At 41.3% G+C, this 19,008-nt stretch overlaps 1 protein-coding gene across 3 annotated transcripts in view; it reads left to right on the forward strand.

The window, feature by feature from the left end:
* Positions 1 to 19,008, forward strand: part of ptprja (protein tyrosine phosphatase receptor type Ja) — a 157,668-nt gene that overhangs the window by 76,611 nt on the left and 62,049 nt on the right. For all 3 annotated transcript variants that reach the window (XM_059651917.1, XM_059651918.1, XM_059651919.1), the window contains 6 exons: positions 1,684 to 1,950; positions 3,442 to 3,708; positions 7,239 to 7,514; positions 11,729 to 12,004; positions 13,238 to 13,504; positions 14,676 to 14,951. In XM_059651917.1, the coding sequence (XP_059507900.1) occupies positions 1,684 to 1,950; positions 3,442 to 3,708; positions 7,239 to 7,514; positions 11,729 to 12,004; positions 13,238 to 13,504; positions 14,676 to 14,951 (1,629 nt within the window). The remainder of the gene's footprint in view (positions 1 to 1,683; positions 1,951 to 3,441; positions 3,709 to 7,238; positions 7,515 to 11,728; positions 12,005 to 13,237; positions 13,505 to 14,675; positions 14,952 to 19,008) is intronic.

The following is a 19,008-nucleotide window of genomic DNA, read 5'->3' on the forward strand; positions in this document are numbered from 1 at the left end:
GACAGGTCAGATATTAGAAAATAAAAAAAAATTAGAGGCAGGGAGAGAATCTGAGCTCAAAATCTCAAATAAAAAACAAAGTGCAGAAAGACACCAGTTGGAATAGTTTACAGGTTCCTTGATGGTAATAGCAGTGTTAATTCAGTTATAAATGAAGGATTTAGAAGATTACATAATTTTTTTAAATCGCAATAATTCTGGGCGACTTCAAATTTCACATAAGCTAAACAAATCAAATTGACCACGTTTCAGCTTTTGTCCGGTAACATCCTTATCAGTTCCTTGAAGTTGTTCTTGTTTTTGGCATTGTTGTGTACAGTTATCTGTATATTCCATGACGATGCCATTAGGTTGCATGCTGGGTTTAGTAAATGTTAAATATTAAATAGTAAATATTAAAATTTATGAAGTTTCGTAATCAAAGCAGCAATTTCCCGCAACTAAAGTTCTACTGCCAGCAAAAGAAACTTTGTCACATTTTCTATTCTTTTGTGTCCACCTACCAACTCCATTATAATCGACGGTCTGTTGTGTTTCACCACCATTCTGTTCTCCCGCTTTCCATTTTTCATCGCCTTCCTCAAAATTAGCAGAGAAATTTTAAACTGAGAGACTGATCTTTGCCTATGAATCGCTAATGAGAGCTCTTGTTCTCATTAAATTCTTTGCTAAACACAATATGTTGTACACTTTACCCCAAAAGCCTTTGTGAAGTGGTCCTGGAAATGATGAGTCTTAAAGTTTTGATTTCTTTTTACTTAGGTGAATATTGACACACCAACTCTTGAAAAGGGTGATATGAAATCCTAATGTTTATTATTTTGCATTTGTTTTAAGAGGAAATTTCAAAAAAATGTGCATTTTTTTCTGCTGTTTTCATATTTCCACTCTAACACTGAAAAATAATAATGTATTATAATGTATATAAAGTATTCACAGCATCACACACAGGCTTTTTTGATCTCACAATATGGGTTTCTTATTTGTTTGAGCAGGTAAGCTGTTACTGTCTCAACTTGATGCAGATGCCAGCTCTGATAGTAGGAATCTTATTACAGAAATCCCTAAATGCACAATGTCAGGGGTCATTTTAGTCCCCAAGGATATGTGAGTTTGTGTCCAGGTGTGAAGTAAAGTCATTCATAAAACAAAACAAAATCTTTATGTCCTATCAGAATTGTGTTCAACCATGCAGGCAATTAGATCACTATCAGGAGTTGGTTCAAACAATAAAAACTTCTGAGGCTCCATTTTGACAAGATTTTAAGAAAATAATTTTAGCCCATTGAGGCCTGATTTTTCAGGCCTCTGGGGTACTAGTAGATCATTTTCAAAATCTCCCTTTATGTCTGAAGTTAACAATACTGTTTGTGAGCCAGTACAAGCTTCTCTCTTTACATATCCAGTGGAAACCCTCTCATCGTTACCCCACTGTAACTGTCCCTACAACCTCCATCTCCTTTCACCTCTCCAGGAAAATCTTAAATCTCTTGGCTCTTTTCTACCCAAACACTTCTCCCAAGACAAACACCATTTGCTTTTAATGTAGAAAAACATTTGCAAAGTGATACAGAAGCACAATAATCGAGGACCTGGAAATGATAGTGCCAGTGAGAGTGACTGTTTTTGCACCTTTTATCGCCACCACCACCCCCCCCCCCCCCCCCCCCGCCCCCCATGCAGTTCCCAGTAGTCCTGGAAGTATCACTGTGACCAACTTCAGCACCAGTTTCATCTCACTAAACTGGGGAGCACCTGCAAACATGGATGTCGGACATCATACTTTCAATGTCACCTACGACAACGGTTCCAATGCTGAGACAATAACAACAAATACAAACTTCATCACAATTTCAAATCTCACTTCTGGAACTAAGTATGTAATTTCTGTGGTGACTGTTGGACCTGGTAATTTGCCAAGTGGACCTGTGACAATAACTCAATACACAAGTAAGTGTAATTACCAAACCATTTTTTATTTTTCAGAAATGAATTGTGTTGTTCATTGGTTAGCAGTGCTGTCTCATGGTGGTTCCATTCCAGCCTTAGGTGACTGGCTGCGTGGATTCAGGAACATTCACCCAGTGTCTGCATGTGTTCCCTCTCGGTGTTGTTACAGTTATCTGCATATTCCATGAAGGTGCCGTTAGGTTGCATACTGGGTTTAGTAAATGTTAAATATTAAATAGTAAATATTAAAATTTATAAAGTTTCGTAATCAAAGCAATTTTCCAGCAACTAAAGTTCTACTGCCAGCAAAAGAAACTTTGTCACAATTTCCGTTCCTTTGTGTCCACCTACCCTCTCCATTATAATCAACTGTCTGTTGTGTTTCACCACCATTCTGTTCTCCTGCTTTCTGATTTTCTAACTGTTCCTCTTCCCTTCGTGCCTCCTTTAAAATTAGCAGAGAAATTTTAAACTGAGAGACTGACCTTTGCTTATGAATTGCTAATGAGAGCTCTTGTTCTCATTAAAGTCTTCGCCAAACACAATGTGTTGTACACTTTACCCCAAAAGCCTTTTTAAGGTGGTCCTAGAAATGATGAGTCATAAAGTTTTGATTTCTTTTTACTTATGTGAATATTGACACATCAACTCTTGAAAAGGGTGATATGAAATCGTAATGTTTATTATTTTGCATTTGTTTTAATGTTGTACAAGAGGAAATTTCAAAGTATGTGCTGCATTTTTTTCTGCTGTTTCCACATTTCCACTCCAACACTGAAACATATAATAATGTATTTAATGTATTCATAGTATCACATGGGCTTTTTTGAACACACAGTATGGATTTATTATTTGCTTGAGTAGGTAAGCTGTTCCTGTCTCATCTTGATGATGCAGATGCCAGCTCTGATAGTAGAAACCTTATTACAGAAATCCCTAAATGCACAATGTCAGGGGTCATTTTAGTCCCCAAGGATATGTGAGTTTGTGTCCAGGTGTGAAGTAAAGTCATTCATAAAACAAAACAAAATCTTTATATCCTATCAGAATTGTGTTCAACAATGCAGGCAATTAGATCACTATCAGGAGCTAGTTCAAACAATAAAAACTTCTGAGGCTCCATTTTGACAAGTTTGCCTCTGGGGTCCCAGTCGATCATTTTCGAAATCCCCCTTTATCTAAAGTTAACAACACTGTTTGTGAGCCAGTACAAGCTTCCCTCTTTACATATCCAGTGGAAATCCTCTCATCGTTCCCCCACAGCCATCTCTTTTCACGTCTCCAGGAAAATCTCAGAAATCTCTTGGCTCTTTTCCACCCAAACACTTCATCCAAGACAAACATTGTTTGCTTTTAATGTAGAAAAACATCTGCAAAGTGATACAGAAGCACAATAATCGGGGACCTGGAAATATTAGTGCCAGTGAGAGTGACTGTTTTTGCACCTTTTATCGCCACCCCCCCCCCCCCCACCCCCACCCCCCCATGCAGTTCCTAGTAGTCCTGGAAGTATCACTGTGACCAACTTCAGCACCAGTTTCATCTCACTAAACTGGGGAGCACCTGCAAACATGGATGTCGGACATCATACTTTCAATGTCACCTACGACAACGGTTCCAATGCTGAGACAATAACAACAAATACAAACTTCATCACAATTTCAAATCTCACTTCTGGAACTAAGTATGTAATTTCTGTGGTGACTGTTGGACCTGGTAATTTGCCAAGTGGACCTGTGACAATAACGCAATACACAAGTAAGTGTAATTACCAAACCATTTATTTTTCAGAAATGAATTGTGTTGTTCATTGGTTGGTAGTGCTGTCTCATGGTCTTTCCATTCCAGCCTAGGGTGACTGGCTGCGTGGAGATAGGAACATTCGCAGTGTCTGCGTGGGTTTCCTCTTGGTGCTCCGGGTTCCTCCCACACTTCAAAGATTGTGCGGGTTAGGTGGATTGGCCATGCTAAATTGCCCATAGTGGCCAAGAATGTGCAGGTTAGATGGATAGGCCATGGGAAATGTGAGGCTACAGGGATAAGGTAGGGGGCTAGATCTGGGTGGGTTGTTCTTCAGAGGGTCAGTGAGATTTGATGGGCCACATGGCGTCTTTCCACACTGTAGGAATTATATTCTATGATTTGTTTCTTTAGTTTCCCATTTCTTTCTGAATTCTTCCTGATTCCCAGGAATCAAATGCGTTATTTCATGGTTTGCTATCAACATATAAAGAGCTGGGTTTGTAAATGGTGAAGGATATGTAAGGAGGCTTCAAGGTGATTTTAGATAAGTTGAGTGAGTTGACAAATGCGCTGTTGTTGGAAAAATGTGAAGTTATTCACTTTGGTAGGGAAAGCAGAATGACTGAGTGTTATTTAAATGGTGATTGAATGGATAAAGTTGATGTATAAAGGGAACAGAGTGCCTTGTACACCAGTTATGCAACCAGACATGCAGAAGCAGCAAGCATTTGGAAAGGCAAATAGTATGTTGGCCTTATTGCAAGACGATTAGAGTACAAGAGGAAGGAAGGAAGCCTTTAGTACAGCTATATAGGCCCCTGGTGGGTCTGTGCCTCTGTTGTTCTGTGCAGTTTTGGACTCCTTACCTAAGATATACATACTGTTGAGAGTGCAGTTTGTATAAACTGGAATGACCTAGGCTGTGTTGACTGGAGTTTAGAAGAATGAAGAATGATCTCATTGTAACATGCAAGTTTGTGACACAACTAACTCGGACGCAGACCTGATATTTTAGACTCCCGGTATTTGCTCTGCTTAAAAAGTTACTTAATGTCACACCCTTCTCACTGCATATTCATGTTTCCATTGTACCTGAAGAGTAGCACTGTGCAAGTCATAGGCAAAAACTGATCACAACTCACGGTCCCTCTTCATGTTTTTTGATCACCAGGTGACCAGTCTATCTTCCTAAAGTGACAACTCCTATTCCTGGTTAATAAAATGTGAGGCTGGATGAACACAGCAGGCCAAGCAGCATCTCAGGAGCACAAAAGCTGACGTTTCGGACCTAGACCCTTCATCAGAGAGGGGGTTGGGCTGAGGGTTCTGGAATAAATAGGGAGAGAGGGGGAGGCGGACCGAAGATGGAGAGAAAAGAAGATAGGTGGAGAGAGTATAGGTGGGGGAGGTAGGGAGGGGATAGGTCAGTCCAGGGAAGGCGGACATTTCAAGGAGGTGGGATGAGGTTAGTAGGTAGATGGGGGTGTGGCTTGGGGTGGGAGGAAGGGATGGGTGAGAGGAAGAACAAGTTAAGGAGGCAGAGACAGGTTGGACTGGTTTTGGGATGCAGTGGGTGGAGGGGAAGAGCTGGGCTGGTTGTGTGGTGCAGTGGGGGGAGGGGATGAACTGGGCTGGTTTAGGGATGCAGTTGGGGAAGGGGAGATTTTGAAACTGGTGAAGTCCACATTGATACCATTAGGCTGCAGGGTTCCCAGGTGGAATATGAGTTGCTGTTCCTGCAACCTACGGGTGGCATCATTGTGGCACTGCAGGAGGCCCATGATGGACATGTCATCTAAAGAATGGGAGGGGGAGTGGAAATGGTTTGCGACTGGGAGGTGCAGTTGTTTGTTGCGAACTGAGCGGAGGTGTTCTGCAAAGCGGTCCCCAAGCCTCCGCTTGGTTTCCCCAATGTAGAGGAAGCCACACCGGGAGGTCTAGCCCCGAAATGTCAGCTTTTGTGCTCCTGAGATGCTGCTTGGCCTGCTGTGTTCATCCAGCCTCATTTTATTATCCTGGATTCTCCAGCATCTGCAGTTCCCATTATCTCTCTCCTATTCCTGGTGCCTGGTTTCACTTAGGTTCTTTTCATTGAAAGCTATTATCATAACTGTAATAAAAAGTAATTTATATTTCATATCTGTCCTTTCCCAGGAACTGGGTTAGTGTGCTGGTAATCTTGGATGCCCAATGCCACCATAAGAGAAATGGCCGCAGTTTAAGTTCTTTTTAAGGTTACTGCTCATTTAACATTCTATAAACTATCTACCCTACTACACTCAGCACAAAATCTAAACAATAGTATTTCTCTTCAGTCCCCCAATCAGATGATCTCTTAGATAGCTACTGAAGTGTCCCTTTGGAAACACCCAGCACCAGGCACTTAATATCTTGATTGTCACAGAATTCAGTTGGAACACCTAGCAACAGCAAAGGACTGTTCTAACCAGCTGACAAGAAGTAAACTGCTGAGCTTCTTTTAGCCCCATCAGTCAGTATCTACAAATATGTTAAATTCTTCTGAGCACACAGCTATGTCATACTGCAAATAAAATTTAGTCATGGCCAAAATTAAGGAACAATTACCAGGTTTTCTTGAGTGCAAGAGGAGTTTTTTTTTGTTAGTCATTAACCCCAAGGTAAAGAATCAAATGCAACATCAAACATACACAAAAACGCGGGTATAAAATTTAAAAAGTAGTGTGTGTCTGGTACAATAAAATGAAGACTACACAGTTTATACAAGTTCTTGGAGCCTTCGAGTTAGATTCCTTGAACCCAAGACCATAGTTGTTTGTATCCTAAGTAGTATCAAAATTTGTAGAAATCTTCGGCTCATGATGCATGGGTGTACTTTCTTTTTATTTCAGTCACCATTGTGACTTTTAAGATGTTGAGAAAGAAATGAGGGGAGAGGGGGAATCATTCATTTAGTGATATGATTTCCATGTTTCTTTCTCTTTTCTGGAGTACTGTTCACTTATGCATTCCCATGTCTAGCATCATTGTCTTATTCAAATGGAATAATCTACAGACCACTTTCGTCCCGTGTGTGAAACGTTGGGGAAAATAACATCAAAAATAGGAGACGAGGGATTGTTCTTGGGTAATTGAGTTTCCATGCCTTTTGATAAAATGTTAATTTTGGCTGATACTATCTTCATGGTTTCAGGAGCTTGCAATGACCTGGTCACATGATCACTTAGGCCATCTATAGTCAATGTTTTTACCTTCCCTAAACCATTATAGGCAATGAATGTTTTACTTTAATACCAGAATAAAACAATGTCCATAGTTCATGAGTGGGGTTGCGCCCTACCTCTGGCCTATCATTGGGACCAGTGGTGCCCTTTGTCAAAGTTCAGCCCAAAGACTGTGGGAACGCACACGTAGAATGAATGGCGTGCTACGTTTATTCACTGACTTCAATATTTGCACCATTGCTTACGTATTACGTCCATCCCCAATAACTGGTTGACTTGAATCATTATTTTCTATAGCTTGCTGATCTTTTTTTTAAATGGAAATATGTTTTTCTTAAACAGAACCAAACCCAGTGAGGAATGTACAGATTGCCCATGTTACCACAAACTCCATAACTTTTAATTGGACCCAACCATTAGAATACAGAAATGAGTACTCATATCAGGTAGAGACTAAGGAAAGTGGCACATCTTCTGGCAACATTAGAAACGAAATTGTAACAAGTGAACAAATTACTGTTGAAGATTTGATCCCCGGAACTAACTATACCTTCAGCATTAGCACCCTGGCAGCAGATAACACATCAGCTGATGCTGCGATGGCATCGAGCTACACAAGTAAGTGCTACAGAATTTCATGCCGCATAAAAGTAAATTGTGTATAAAATCTTTCTCCTCTTCTTTTCTCCTCCTGCCTCCCAATAGGGCATCTCTTGCTGTGTCCAAAGATCTTAACAACCTCCCAGTACAGTATCTTAAGTACCATTTGTCATCTGTGTGTCAGGGATGTTATAGCTCAATCGAACATGCTGCCAACTTGCAATCTACTGTGACAGCATGTTCCAGCTGGAGCAATCCAGTAACAGGCAGGGAACCAGAATGCAATTTTCCTGGAAATAAGTTTCAATGGCATTATTGTTATCACAAATAAACACAGCACTTATCATGAACCAAATATGAGGTGTCTTGGTAGTGCAGACCTGTACCTTAAGGTGTTTTGTAGCCACTACTTCTGAAACTCAAGTACTTTAACAATTCTGTTTAGGTACCTTTGCATGTGGCAATTTCTTTTAATGTGCTTTGGTTTATTTCTAATTTGGAAAAGTTTGTGCTCGTCATGATGAGGAATATCAGCACAGACAAAGTAAAGGTTTTACAGTTTCTCATTGAGTACCATTCATGCCTGCCCTCCCATTCTGTAAGATCACAGCTGAACTGCCCCTGGCCTCAATTCATCTTTCATGTTGTTGACTCAGTGCAGCTCTCAACTCCCTGACACTTCAAATATCCATCAAACTCCTCTAAATATTTTCAGTGATCTAACCTGGAGTGGAGAATTCCAGACAACCACTACCTTCTGAAAGAAGAATTCTTTTGTATCTCTGTTTTAAATGAGCGTTTTCTTACTAGGTTCCCTAATGTGAGATTCCAACACTCATGGAAACATCTTTTTAACATCTACCCTGTAAAGCCCCCTCAATATCTTATCTCCTCCATTGATCTAAATTATCTGCCATTTTTTTGTTCTCTATTAATTCTCCTTGTCTTCCAATAGTCCCACTTTCATTTTAGCTACACTTTCTTTTTTTATATATATGCCATAGAATCTCTTGCTATTTGCTTTTTTAAAAATTTCTTGGTAATTTACTTTCATAAGCAGTTTGCTCCTTCTTTGTTAGCTTCTTAGTCATTTGCAGCTGGTAGTTTTTAAAATAAAAAATAAAACTCCCAATTCTCTGACCTGCTACTAGTTCCCAGTCTTGGTTACCATGCTGAATAGCACACAAGTCATTCATTTATTTTGATTTGTGGTATCAACTCAATAATTTTTATTCAAACGGTGTATGCATTCGGATAAAAAGGTTTAAGTTTCATTTTTTTAACCACTCTTACTTGCACTGGTTCTGATTTCTGCGGCGTTCTCCTGCATATGTTTTAGTTTTACTCCTTCTTGTCACTCTTTGATTACTGTTCACCACTTCTTTTACTCTGCACCTTTGCCCACTCCTTTCCTTTCCTTTTTGACTATTTTAAATGTCCCTTCAATCGAACTGTCCCGGCCACTGGTTAGCTTAGAGCCATAACTACTCCCCTGGTTATACGCTTTGCCAAAGCACTGGTCCCAATGTAGTTCAAATGAAGTTTGTCCCACAGGACAGATCCCTCTGTACCCAGTACTGGTGCCGGTGCCGTATGAATTGGGACCCATTCCACCCCCACCAATCTTTGGGCTGGACAGTGCTCCTCTAGTCTTATTTATCCTTTGCCAATTTGCCTATGGCTCAGGTAGTAATCCAGGGATTATGACATTTGTGGTTCTACTGTTTTAATTTAGTTCCAAACTGCTTGCAATCCTTGTTATTTTTCCTTAGCCTTATCTACATTATTGGGACATATGTGTACCACCACAACTTCTTCCTTTCCTTCCCATTACAAGTTGCATGTCCAAAAGATGTCCTGAGCCTTGGCATCAGGTAGATTGTGCAGCCTTCAGAATTCCTTTAATGATGTTGTAGAGAACAAGGTCTATTTCCTGAACTATATAATCCCTTTTTCATATTGTCCTTCTGTTTCGTCCTCCCATTTGAGTGACACTTTGTACCGTGGTGCTTTGGTCAACTTGCTCATCCTCCCTGTGGTGATTGTCCTCATCCACAGTGGGAACAAGAATCTTGTACCTATTTGTAAAGGCTCCTCCAAAATTGAATCCTGAACCCTGCCGCCCCTACACTTGCCTCACTTGTTGTCACACCTAATGTTCCTGTCCTGGATTTGACATAATTAATAAAAAGGGTGTGACTGCTTCCTGTTAGGGACCAGCCTGGTCAGTGCAATGAGTATAGGAGTTGGGAGGCCATGTTGCAGCTGTACAGGATGTTGATTGGGCCACTTTTGGAAAACTGCATTCAGTTCTGGTCTTCCTGCCATAGCAAGGATGTTTTGAAAATTGAAAGGGTTCAGAAAAGATTTACAAGGATATTGCCAGGTTTGGAGAGTTTGAGCTATAGGGAAAATAGGCTAGGACCATTTTCCCTGGACTGTCAGAGACCAAGAACTGACCTTATAAAAGTTTATAAAATCGAGAGAGGCATGAATAGGGTGAACAGCCAAAATCATCATGCTCAAAACTAGACAGCATAGGTTTAAGGTGAGAGGGGAAAGATTTAAAAGGGACCTAAGGGTCAACTTTTTCACTCAAGGGGTGGTGTGTGCATAGAATGAGCTGCCAGAGGAAGTGGTGGAGGCTGGTACATTTACAACATTTAAAAGGCATCCGGATGGGTATGTGACTAGGAAGGGTTTAGAGGGGCATGGGCCAAATGCAAGCAAATGGGACTAGATTTACTTAGGATATCTGGTCAGCAGGGATGAGTGGACTGAAGGGTCTATTTCTGTGTTGTCCATCTCTATAACTCTAAAAGACAAACAACCAACAAAAAATATTTAAAAGATACCCTGCACCCTCTCTCTTAACTTAAAGGTAAGTGTAAGGTGTTGCATTACAAATGCAATTTGATTCATCAAACTACTCAACATTAAACAAGGTTTATTTTATTTTTACTCAGCAGTTAAAATACAGAAAGTTTTTTTAAAAATTGGCTTAACTGTAACTCCCTGTCGAAATGCTTAACAAAACAATATGTAGTAACTTTTACTAATTATCTGTTCCAATATAATACCATCCTATAAACACACCCTTGCCAAAGGCCAATTCAGTAAAATAGATTGTCTCATGTACAATTCTAGCAGCAGGAAGAGAATCCCAGCGTTTTCCTGTAACTAGGAGAGGAATAAGAATTCCCACATCCAGCTTCAAAGCCCCAGCAACTGCAGAAAGCTATAACTATAAAAGCCCTGGTTCTGTGGGAGCCTGATCCCACCCATTCAGGCTTCTATTATTCCAATTTTAAAAAAAATACCCAAGGCCTCATAAGCTGTTTACTTTATTTGATTTGAGTAAACACTCTCCTCAACCTCTATTTCAATCTTTCTTCCTTTAAAACATCGGGACAAAATACACCTCTTAAAGCCATAGTATCATCGCACTCCTGAAACCCATGACATATTGCAGAGACCGTAGCTCAGCCTCCAGCTCATGAACTCTGAGCCTGTGTCCGTCATGCAGCCAGCGCTCGCTGCAAATGCGATTACTGTGGATCTCACCAGTTTCCACCAGCTCTATATATCATGATATGGGACGTTTTCAATGCGGAGGTTTCCCACCTTTTACACTGCAGCCATGAATTTTAACTAAATCTACTCCCTGCAAGCATTTATCACTGGAATGGCTAATAAAGAAGTTCCCACAGCACAGCCCCAACAAAGTTTCAAATTCAAACATCTAGTGCTGCAAAAGTATGCATTTTCTGCTCAGTGAATTCTGAGTAAAATCCCAGTGCTTTTATTCCTCCACCCCAACAGGGTTAATCAAAGTAGGAGGTAATGGTAGCCCAGATTTCTAAAAAGAACTTTGCATCCAATGAACTTTCCAAAGGTCAAGAAATCATGGAGAAAATGGCATGACCCGCAATTAGGGAGGAAGTTGGAAAACATTTTCTTCAACAAGGCAGAGCAGAAATCTGGAATGTTCCCCCTCAAGAGAAAGTGAGATACTGGTGGTAGATTTTCTCACCCAAAGAAAATCTAAGGATATGGAGTTGAAACAAATAAGCCAAGTTGAGTTGGAAATACAGATCAACCATGGGTGATTTTAAGGGATGTTTTTGATCCTATTCTGTTGCTCTGGGATTGACTCTTCCTATCCAAACTATCAACACGTTTCTTTGTATCCGAATAATCTTGACAAATTCAAACTTCTTTCAACATTGCAGGACCTATCCAGATACCAACCAAGAACATCACCGTGGATAATAATGGCACAACAGATAAGTTGATCATCTCCTGGGCTGCCCCTCCTGGCAATGTGGAGAAATTCTTTGTACGTGTTCAAGAAACAGGAAGTAGAGAGCAAGAACAAGTCCAAAGCACAGACTCCACATTGTCTCTAACATTCACCAGCCTTCAACCTGGGAGAGAGTACAGTGTCACTGTGGTAACTAACAGTGGACCTTTCAATGAAACCTCTGAAATTGTGCAAGGTGTAACAGGTATGTGCAATGTAAGAAAATCCATTTGGATTAAATGTGTCCTATTGAAATGTGGGAAGGCTTCAACTTATTAGACATTGTTTAAAAAAGTTAATAGTTTATTAAGGCGTTTCTCCCCCCACCGCCCCCATCAGTTCTATGTAACCTGAATCACTGTAGTGAAGCTATCTATGATGTTCCACCATTGCTGATTGTTCATTTGGTTTGGGTACAAAACATTTGGGATGTCATCCAAAACGAGAGACGAGCTTTCCTAAACCAGAATTCACAGCCAATGAAGCACTATTGAAATGTAGTCATTATTATAACTAGGTAAACACAAAATAAGAAACACAACGCCATCACTAGCATTGATCAGTTGACAGTGAAGCTTTTCAATGTCTGTTTTGATGATCTACAAGTTCTGTGGTCCTGCAGTGAATTTGATGGTCATTTGTGTGTCAACTCTTCCTGGAACTGCACTTTGACAAATTAAACTATTGCAATGCTTGAATCATTAGAATTTGATTACTTATTGAGCTAGTTTTGTTCTGCATCATGTTTAGAGATGCTGGGTCGTTTAAGATTGATAAACCGTATTCCTCTTCCTCTTCCTCCTCTTCTTCTTCTTCTTCTTCTTCTTCTTCTTCTTCTTCTTCTTCTTCTTCTTCTTCTTCTTCTTCTTCTTCTTCTTCTTCTTCTTCTTCTTCTTCTTCTTCTTCTTCTTCTTCTTCTTCTTCTTCTTCTTCTTCTTCTTCTTCTTCTTCTTCTTCTTCTTCTTCTTCTTCTTCTTCTTCTTCTTCTTCTTCTTCTTCTTCTTCTTCTTCTTCTTCTTCTTCTTCTTCTTATTATTATTATTATTATTATTATTATTATTATTATTATTATTTGGATTTATCTCTCTAGATCTGGAAAGGACTTTTAACTTGTAGATAAAGGGTGATGGCATAGGTTATGCAGGGTCTTAATCGAAGGCTGCAATTAATGTCTCTCTCATCTCCTAACATTTCATCCTCTCTGTTCCATTCCCCCTCAGACCCATGTCCAAATACCATAAGATCCATTTATGACCAAGTTTGATACTGGGTTGGTGATCTTACATCAGTCCTCAGTCTTGATCATGTGAAGTGATAATCCAAATTGATAGTTTTTCCATGTTGAAGAATAATAAGCCTAGAAATACCTCAACTCCCTTTAGAAGTCAGTATACGTTGAGTCACATGAAGTAATGTTTTTGTATTTCTCCCCTCTCAGTTCCCAGCATTCCTGGAGCTATCAGTGTGACTGACTTTAACACAACTTCCATCTCAATAAACTGGGGACTACCTGCAGACATGGTTCCTGGAAGCTTTAGCTTCATTATCACCTACCACGATGGTTCTGTTCCCAAATCGGTTGAGGAAAATGTATCATTCACCACAATCACAAATCTTACTTCAGGAACTAATTATACCATCTCCGTGGCCACCATTGGACCTGAACAATTGCAGAGTGACTTTGTGTCAATATCTCACTTCACCAGTAAGTGTATTAAGGCATGTGATAACTACTATTGATAAAGGGGTTGGGTTTGCAATTATTCATGGGTGCATGACTGATATAGGCATGATTGTATGGGCATACTTTGACAGTGAGATCCTGAGATGGTCTGGCAAACTACTGCCACTCCCAGAACATGTCACTGTTCCCAGAATAAGAGGTTGGAGTGGTCCAAAAATCCATATTCTTTTGATTATTAGCCTGTTAAGTTCCTTAAAGAGCTGTTAATGGCATGAATAGGGACATAAGATGATATTTCAAAGCAGAGAACAGAACAAGGGGAGTCAGGGTGTGGTGGTAGTGTCCTTGCCTCTGGGTTAGAAGATCCACATTAGATACCGAGCTCATGGAATGACCTTTGGAATGTATACAAACACCACTAATGTGATTGTGATGTGACCATGAAGCTACTGATTATTTAGAAACATAAGTAGAAGAAAATTTTCCAGTCTGTCTTGATCACATCTGTGAAGTGACACCTCCTAAACTAGCATTACAAGTCACTCACTTGTACCAAATTGCTAGGAGGCAACTGACCAACTGTAGCAACTAGGAGTGAGCAATAAATGCCAACCATACCAGCAACATTCATATCATCAGTGGGTAATATTTTGCTTGTTAACCCTATTTCTACCAGCTCTATCAAATTGGTGTTCGTGTTTCATGAACTAAATTGGCCAACGTCTATTGAAGTGGATTTGTCCAAGCTTCAAACAATCGCTTAATGATTGTGATGCAACTTTGGTGTATTGGAAACTAACAAGTTTTAAGGCATGCTTGGTCTTTCTGAAGCTTTTAACAGAATCAATTCATAATTTGTTGTCCTGATTCCTCTTTACTGATTTTTAGTTGGTAGTGATCATTGGGGGCAGAAGTCCAGGACACTGACGCAGTGTTCGAACTGATGGCATTCATTGCTAGGATGTGAACTGCACTGGGACAGAGCTGTGATTCTCCGTAACACCTTTACCTCACAGTTATCTAGAGGTTGCAACCAACAAAATGGCGTGTTTTTTTTGTAGTAATTTGCATATATATCACTTTGATTGAGAGAGCTACTTGATGGGACTCCAGTGTCCCTGTAGATCATTCATTGGATATGAAGAGACTCCACCCTTGTTAAACATTTCTGTTTAAATATTTCCCTTAACAGAGCCAAATCCTGTAAATGGCCTACAAATCGTGCAGTTTGACACAACCAGCATAATCCTGAGTTGGGCAAGACCAGAGCAGTATAAAGCTGAGTACCGATACAAGATATTGACAACTAGAAACACACCACCCACGTTTGATCATGGAAATCAAACTGTGCCAAACGAAAATGTTACAGTGGCAGGACTGATACCTGGTACCAAATACACATTTTCGGTTATCACCCTGGCAGAGGATGGCACTGAAGCAGATCCAGTTTTGATTGTCAATTATACAGGTAAAAACACTTGGAATGTGGGAATTAAATGAGCCGCCTGAAATGAGTTTCTTTTTTCAAAATGTGTGTTCATTCTGTGGTCACGTTGGATGCAACGGTGCAGCTGTCAAGCCACATGCCAACAAGATCCCAGGGTCAATCCTGAATGTGGGATAAGTTAGCTGGTTTCGGTAACAACACTGAAAGGAAGTGTTACTATCACATTGCAATGGGAAAGAGTACTGAAAACCATTTTATGCTTTTAACCGAGATAACAAACTGTGGAGCTGGATGAACACAGCAGGTCAAGCAGCATCTTAGGAGCACAAAAGCTGATGTTTTGGGCCTAAACCCTTCATCAGAAAAGGGGAATGGAGAGAGGATTCTGAAATAAATTAGGGCGAGAGGTGGAGGTGGACCGAAGATGGATAGAGGAGCAGATTGGTGGAGAGGAGAGTATACGTGGGGAGGGAGGGAGGGGATAGGTCAGTCTGGGGAGGACGGACAGGTCAAGGGGGCAGAATGAGGTTAGTAGGTAGGAAATAGAGGTGCAGCTTGATGTGGGAGGAGGGGATAGGTGAGAGGAAGAACAGGTTAGAGACGCAGGGACGAGCTGGGCTGGTTTTGGGATGCAGTGGGGGGAGGGGAGATTTTGAAGCTTGTGAAATCCCCATTGATACCATTGGGCTGCAGTGTTCCCAAGTGGAATAGGAATTGCTGTTCCTGCAACCTACGGGTGGCATTATTATGGCACTACAGGAGGCCCAGGACGGACATGTCGTCTAAGGAATGGGAGGGGGAGTTAAAATGGTTCGCGACTGGGAGGTGCAGTTGTATATTGCGAACCGAGCGGAAGTGTTCTGCAAAGTGTTCCCCAAGCCTCCGCTTGATTTCCCCAATGTAGAGGGAGCCACAACAAGTACAGCGGATGCAGTATACCACATTGGCAGATGTGCAGGTGAACATCTGCTTGATATGGAAAGTCATCTTGGGGCCTGGGATGGGGATGAGGGAGGTGGTGTGGGGACAAGTGTAGCACTTCCTGCAGTTGCAGGGGAAGGTGCCGGGTGTGGTGGGGTTGGATGGGAGTGTGGAGCGGACAAAGGAGTCATGTAGAGTGTGGTCTCTCCGGAAGACACACAATGGTGGGGATGGAAAAATGTCTTTAGTGGTGGGGTCGGATTGTAGACGGCGGAAGTGTCGGAGGATGATGCGTTGTAACTGGAGGTTAGTGAGGTGGTATGTGAGGACCAAGGCGATTCTCTTTTTTGGCAGTTATTGCAGGGCGGGGTGTGAGGGCTGAGTTGCCGGAAATGTGGGAGACACAGTCGAGGGTGTTCTCGACCACCGCGGGGGTTGGGGGGGTGCGGAAATGTTGTGAATATTAAAGAATGAGGTCTGTGATGTGTGGGAGTGGAATGCCTCATCCTGGGAGCAGATGCGGCGGAGGTGAAGGAATTGGGAATAGGGGATGGAATCTTTGCAGGAGGGTGGGTGGGAGGAGGTGTATTCTAGGTAGCTATGGGAGTCAGTGGGCTTGAAATGGACATCGGTTTCATCAGAAACCACCTAGAAACTGATGTCCATTTCCAGCTCCACACTTTGTTATCTCAGATTCTCCAGCATCTGCAGTTCCCACTATCTATGCTTTTAACTGCTTTGCACTGGTCTCTGCTGGAGGCTGTGAGAACAGCAGGTGAGGATAGTTCATCCACACTTAAGCGGTCGATGTTCTCTAAATGGGAACACTCATCATAAACAGACAATGGAGCTGCCTTTCAAGCCATATCCCAGTATGAATTATTGGTATCCAAACAAGGGTTGTGTATAAGTCCTTGCTGTTGGCTTTAAGAGAATGGGTGTGAGTTTACAGCTATTCGATAATATTGTCTCCTCATGCGAGGCACTTTGCAGCAATTTAACGCATGGAGAGAAATACCAAGTTCAGAAATAATGGAGAGTTTGGTTCACAACCCCAAATAATATAACAAGGTGCATGATGAGCACAGATGTAGATCTGGATCATTGCAGGTTTCAGTCTTGAGTCTCCGTCTGCACACATGGTCGCAGACCTTTTGAGATCAGAAAGCAGTGAAGTATGTGAGAGCTGCAGATGATAGTATCGCGGAATGCTGAGAGTTTGACTCTCGTTAGGCACTTGTGGAAATGATTGTCTTCCATATTCCCAAATGTCCGAAACAGAAGAAGATCCAGTGGTTGTAGTAATCGTTCCTGTCACTTTTTTTTGAGCTCCACCAACATCAGTCAGCACTGGTTGCCAATGGAGAGACCTGAAATGAAGAGAAGAAATGGCTCCAAAAGTATCTAGCCACAGAAGTTAATGATTACTGTGAACTTTTTTTGTGAAATATAACTGAGTATAATTGGAATTCCTTCTCCTCAGAATGGTTAAAAAAAATCATTGAATAAACTGAGCAGGTTGGAGAACTGAAACTGCTTATTAGACATTACCCCGTGGATTCCACTTACAGTAAAGCTCTAAATCTCCGTTCTCACTTCTGTAGCTCCAGTATAGCACCTGCTGTGCTTGTGACCACCAGACACAACTGACCTTAATAAGACCATCTCTCAGAATGATAGACTGGGAGGGAAACTGGCAATACTGATGTATTGGAGGGCTCTGGAGAGTTGCATTATTGGGATGGGCAAAAGAGAGATTAGACTGCATCTACCCGTTACTGTGAGGTGCAGTGATAGTGATCCAAGTTCTGGGCCAGAAGGTTTGGGTTCATGTCCCATCCACACAAAGCTACATCATAAATTGAACAAACAGGTTGATTAGCAATCTATTGAAACAACCATTATCCTCCAGTCGGCAGTGACCTTGGGCACACACTGCTTGTAAAACTTTTCCTGACCCAATTCTGCCTCCTGTTTCTTACAGGATCATCTGGTCAAGGCTGATGGAGGAATAGGTCATCTCCCATCCAAACCCAGCAAGCAAAGTTGGAGGAGGGAGAGCACCAACCCCTCTATTTTTTTAGGGCACAAGCTGCCATTTTCAATAAGCTTTTAAATGTCTATTCTTTCAATGAGTGAGTTTTTAAGTCTGGAAGGGCAATTGGGAATGAGTAGGAAGTAGTCAGGTCCGGTGAGTTCCAGTGGATTAGAATTATTAGAATTAGAATTCCCTACAATGCAGAAAGAGACTTTTTGGTGCATCAAGTCTGTACCAAACTTCTGAAGAGCATTCCACCCAACCCAGCTCATACGGTCTCACTGTAACCCTGCATTTCTCATGGCTGAGCCCCCCGCCCCCCCTCCCCAACCCAGGCTGTGCATCCCTGGATGCTATGGGGAAACTTAGCATTGGTCAATCCACCTAACCTGCACACCTTTGAGGTTAGTGGGCTGGTCAGGGGTTAATTGTTTGCTCTAAAGGTGGACAGGTAAAGATAGTCAGCTCTGTTTGGGTTGCCATGCAAGTGATAGAGAAGGTCAGCTGTGGAGTTACCTCACTGTTAGACTAAGTTTTTTTTTAAGGCCATCTAACGTTTCTTAATAAAGTTGTTTGTATCTCATCCAAGACCAGAAGCCGGGGTTCAAGGCCAGAGACATTTGCAGAGAGTCTTGTGCAGCAGGGAATTAGTTCATCAGCAGTTTAAACAATGCGAATAATTCCTACCAATGTTGAGATGTCTAAACTCCTCTGGGGTCTTGGTACACTTTACCTGGAGAATGTCTGAGGTTCCAGATGTTGCTGGTGTGTTGTAGAATTTGAAGCTATACATTTATAATATCTCTGTGAATAAATCTCAAATTGAGTAACGAGTGACTTCTGGTCTCGTCTTACATGCGGCTGTAAAAAGTGTTAATACAAAGAAGAGTGACAAAAAAATGTTTTGACCAAGTTTTGGTTTAGTGGTAATACTGTTTAAACATTTGTCATCAAAAGCTGTGATACCAAGTTTGTCACAATAGAGGATTCAAGTTTTGTATGTGGTAAGCTCAGAATGAAATAATTCACACTCACTGCTTCAGATTATATGAGAGCAACTAATTAAGCAAGCTCTGGAAAATCCCAGGAGCATCCTTTAGGAATGTCAAAAGAACATTG

Source organism: Stegostoma tigrinum, chromosome 17 (genome assembly GCF_030684315.1).
Source record: "Stegostoma tigrinum isolate sSteTig4 chromosome 17, sSteTig4.hap1, whole genome shotgun sequence".
Lineage (NCBI taxonomy): Eukaryota > Metazoa > Chordata > Chondrichthyes > Orectolobiformes > Stegostomatidae > Stegostoma > Stegostoma tigrinum.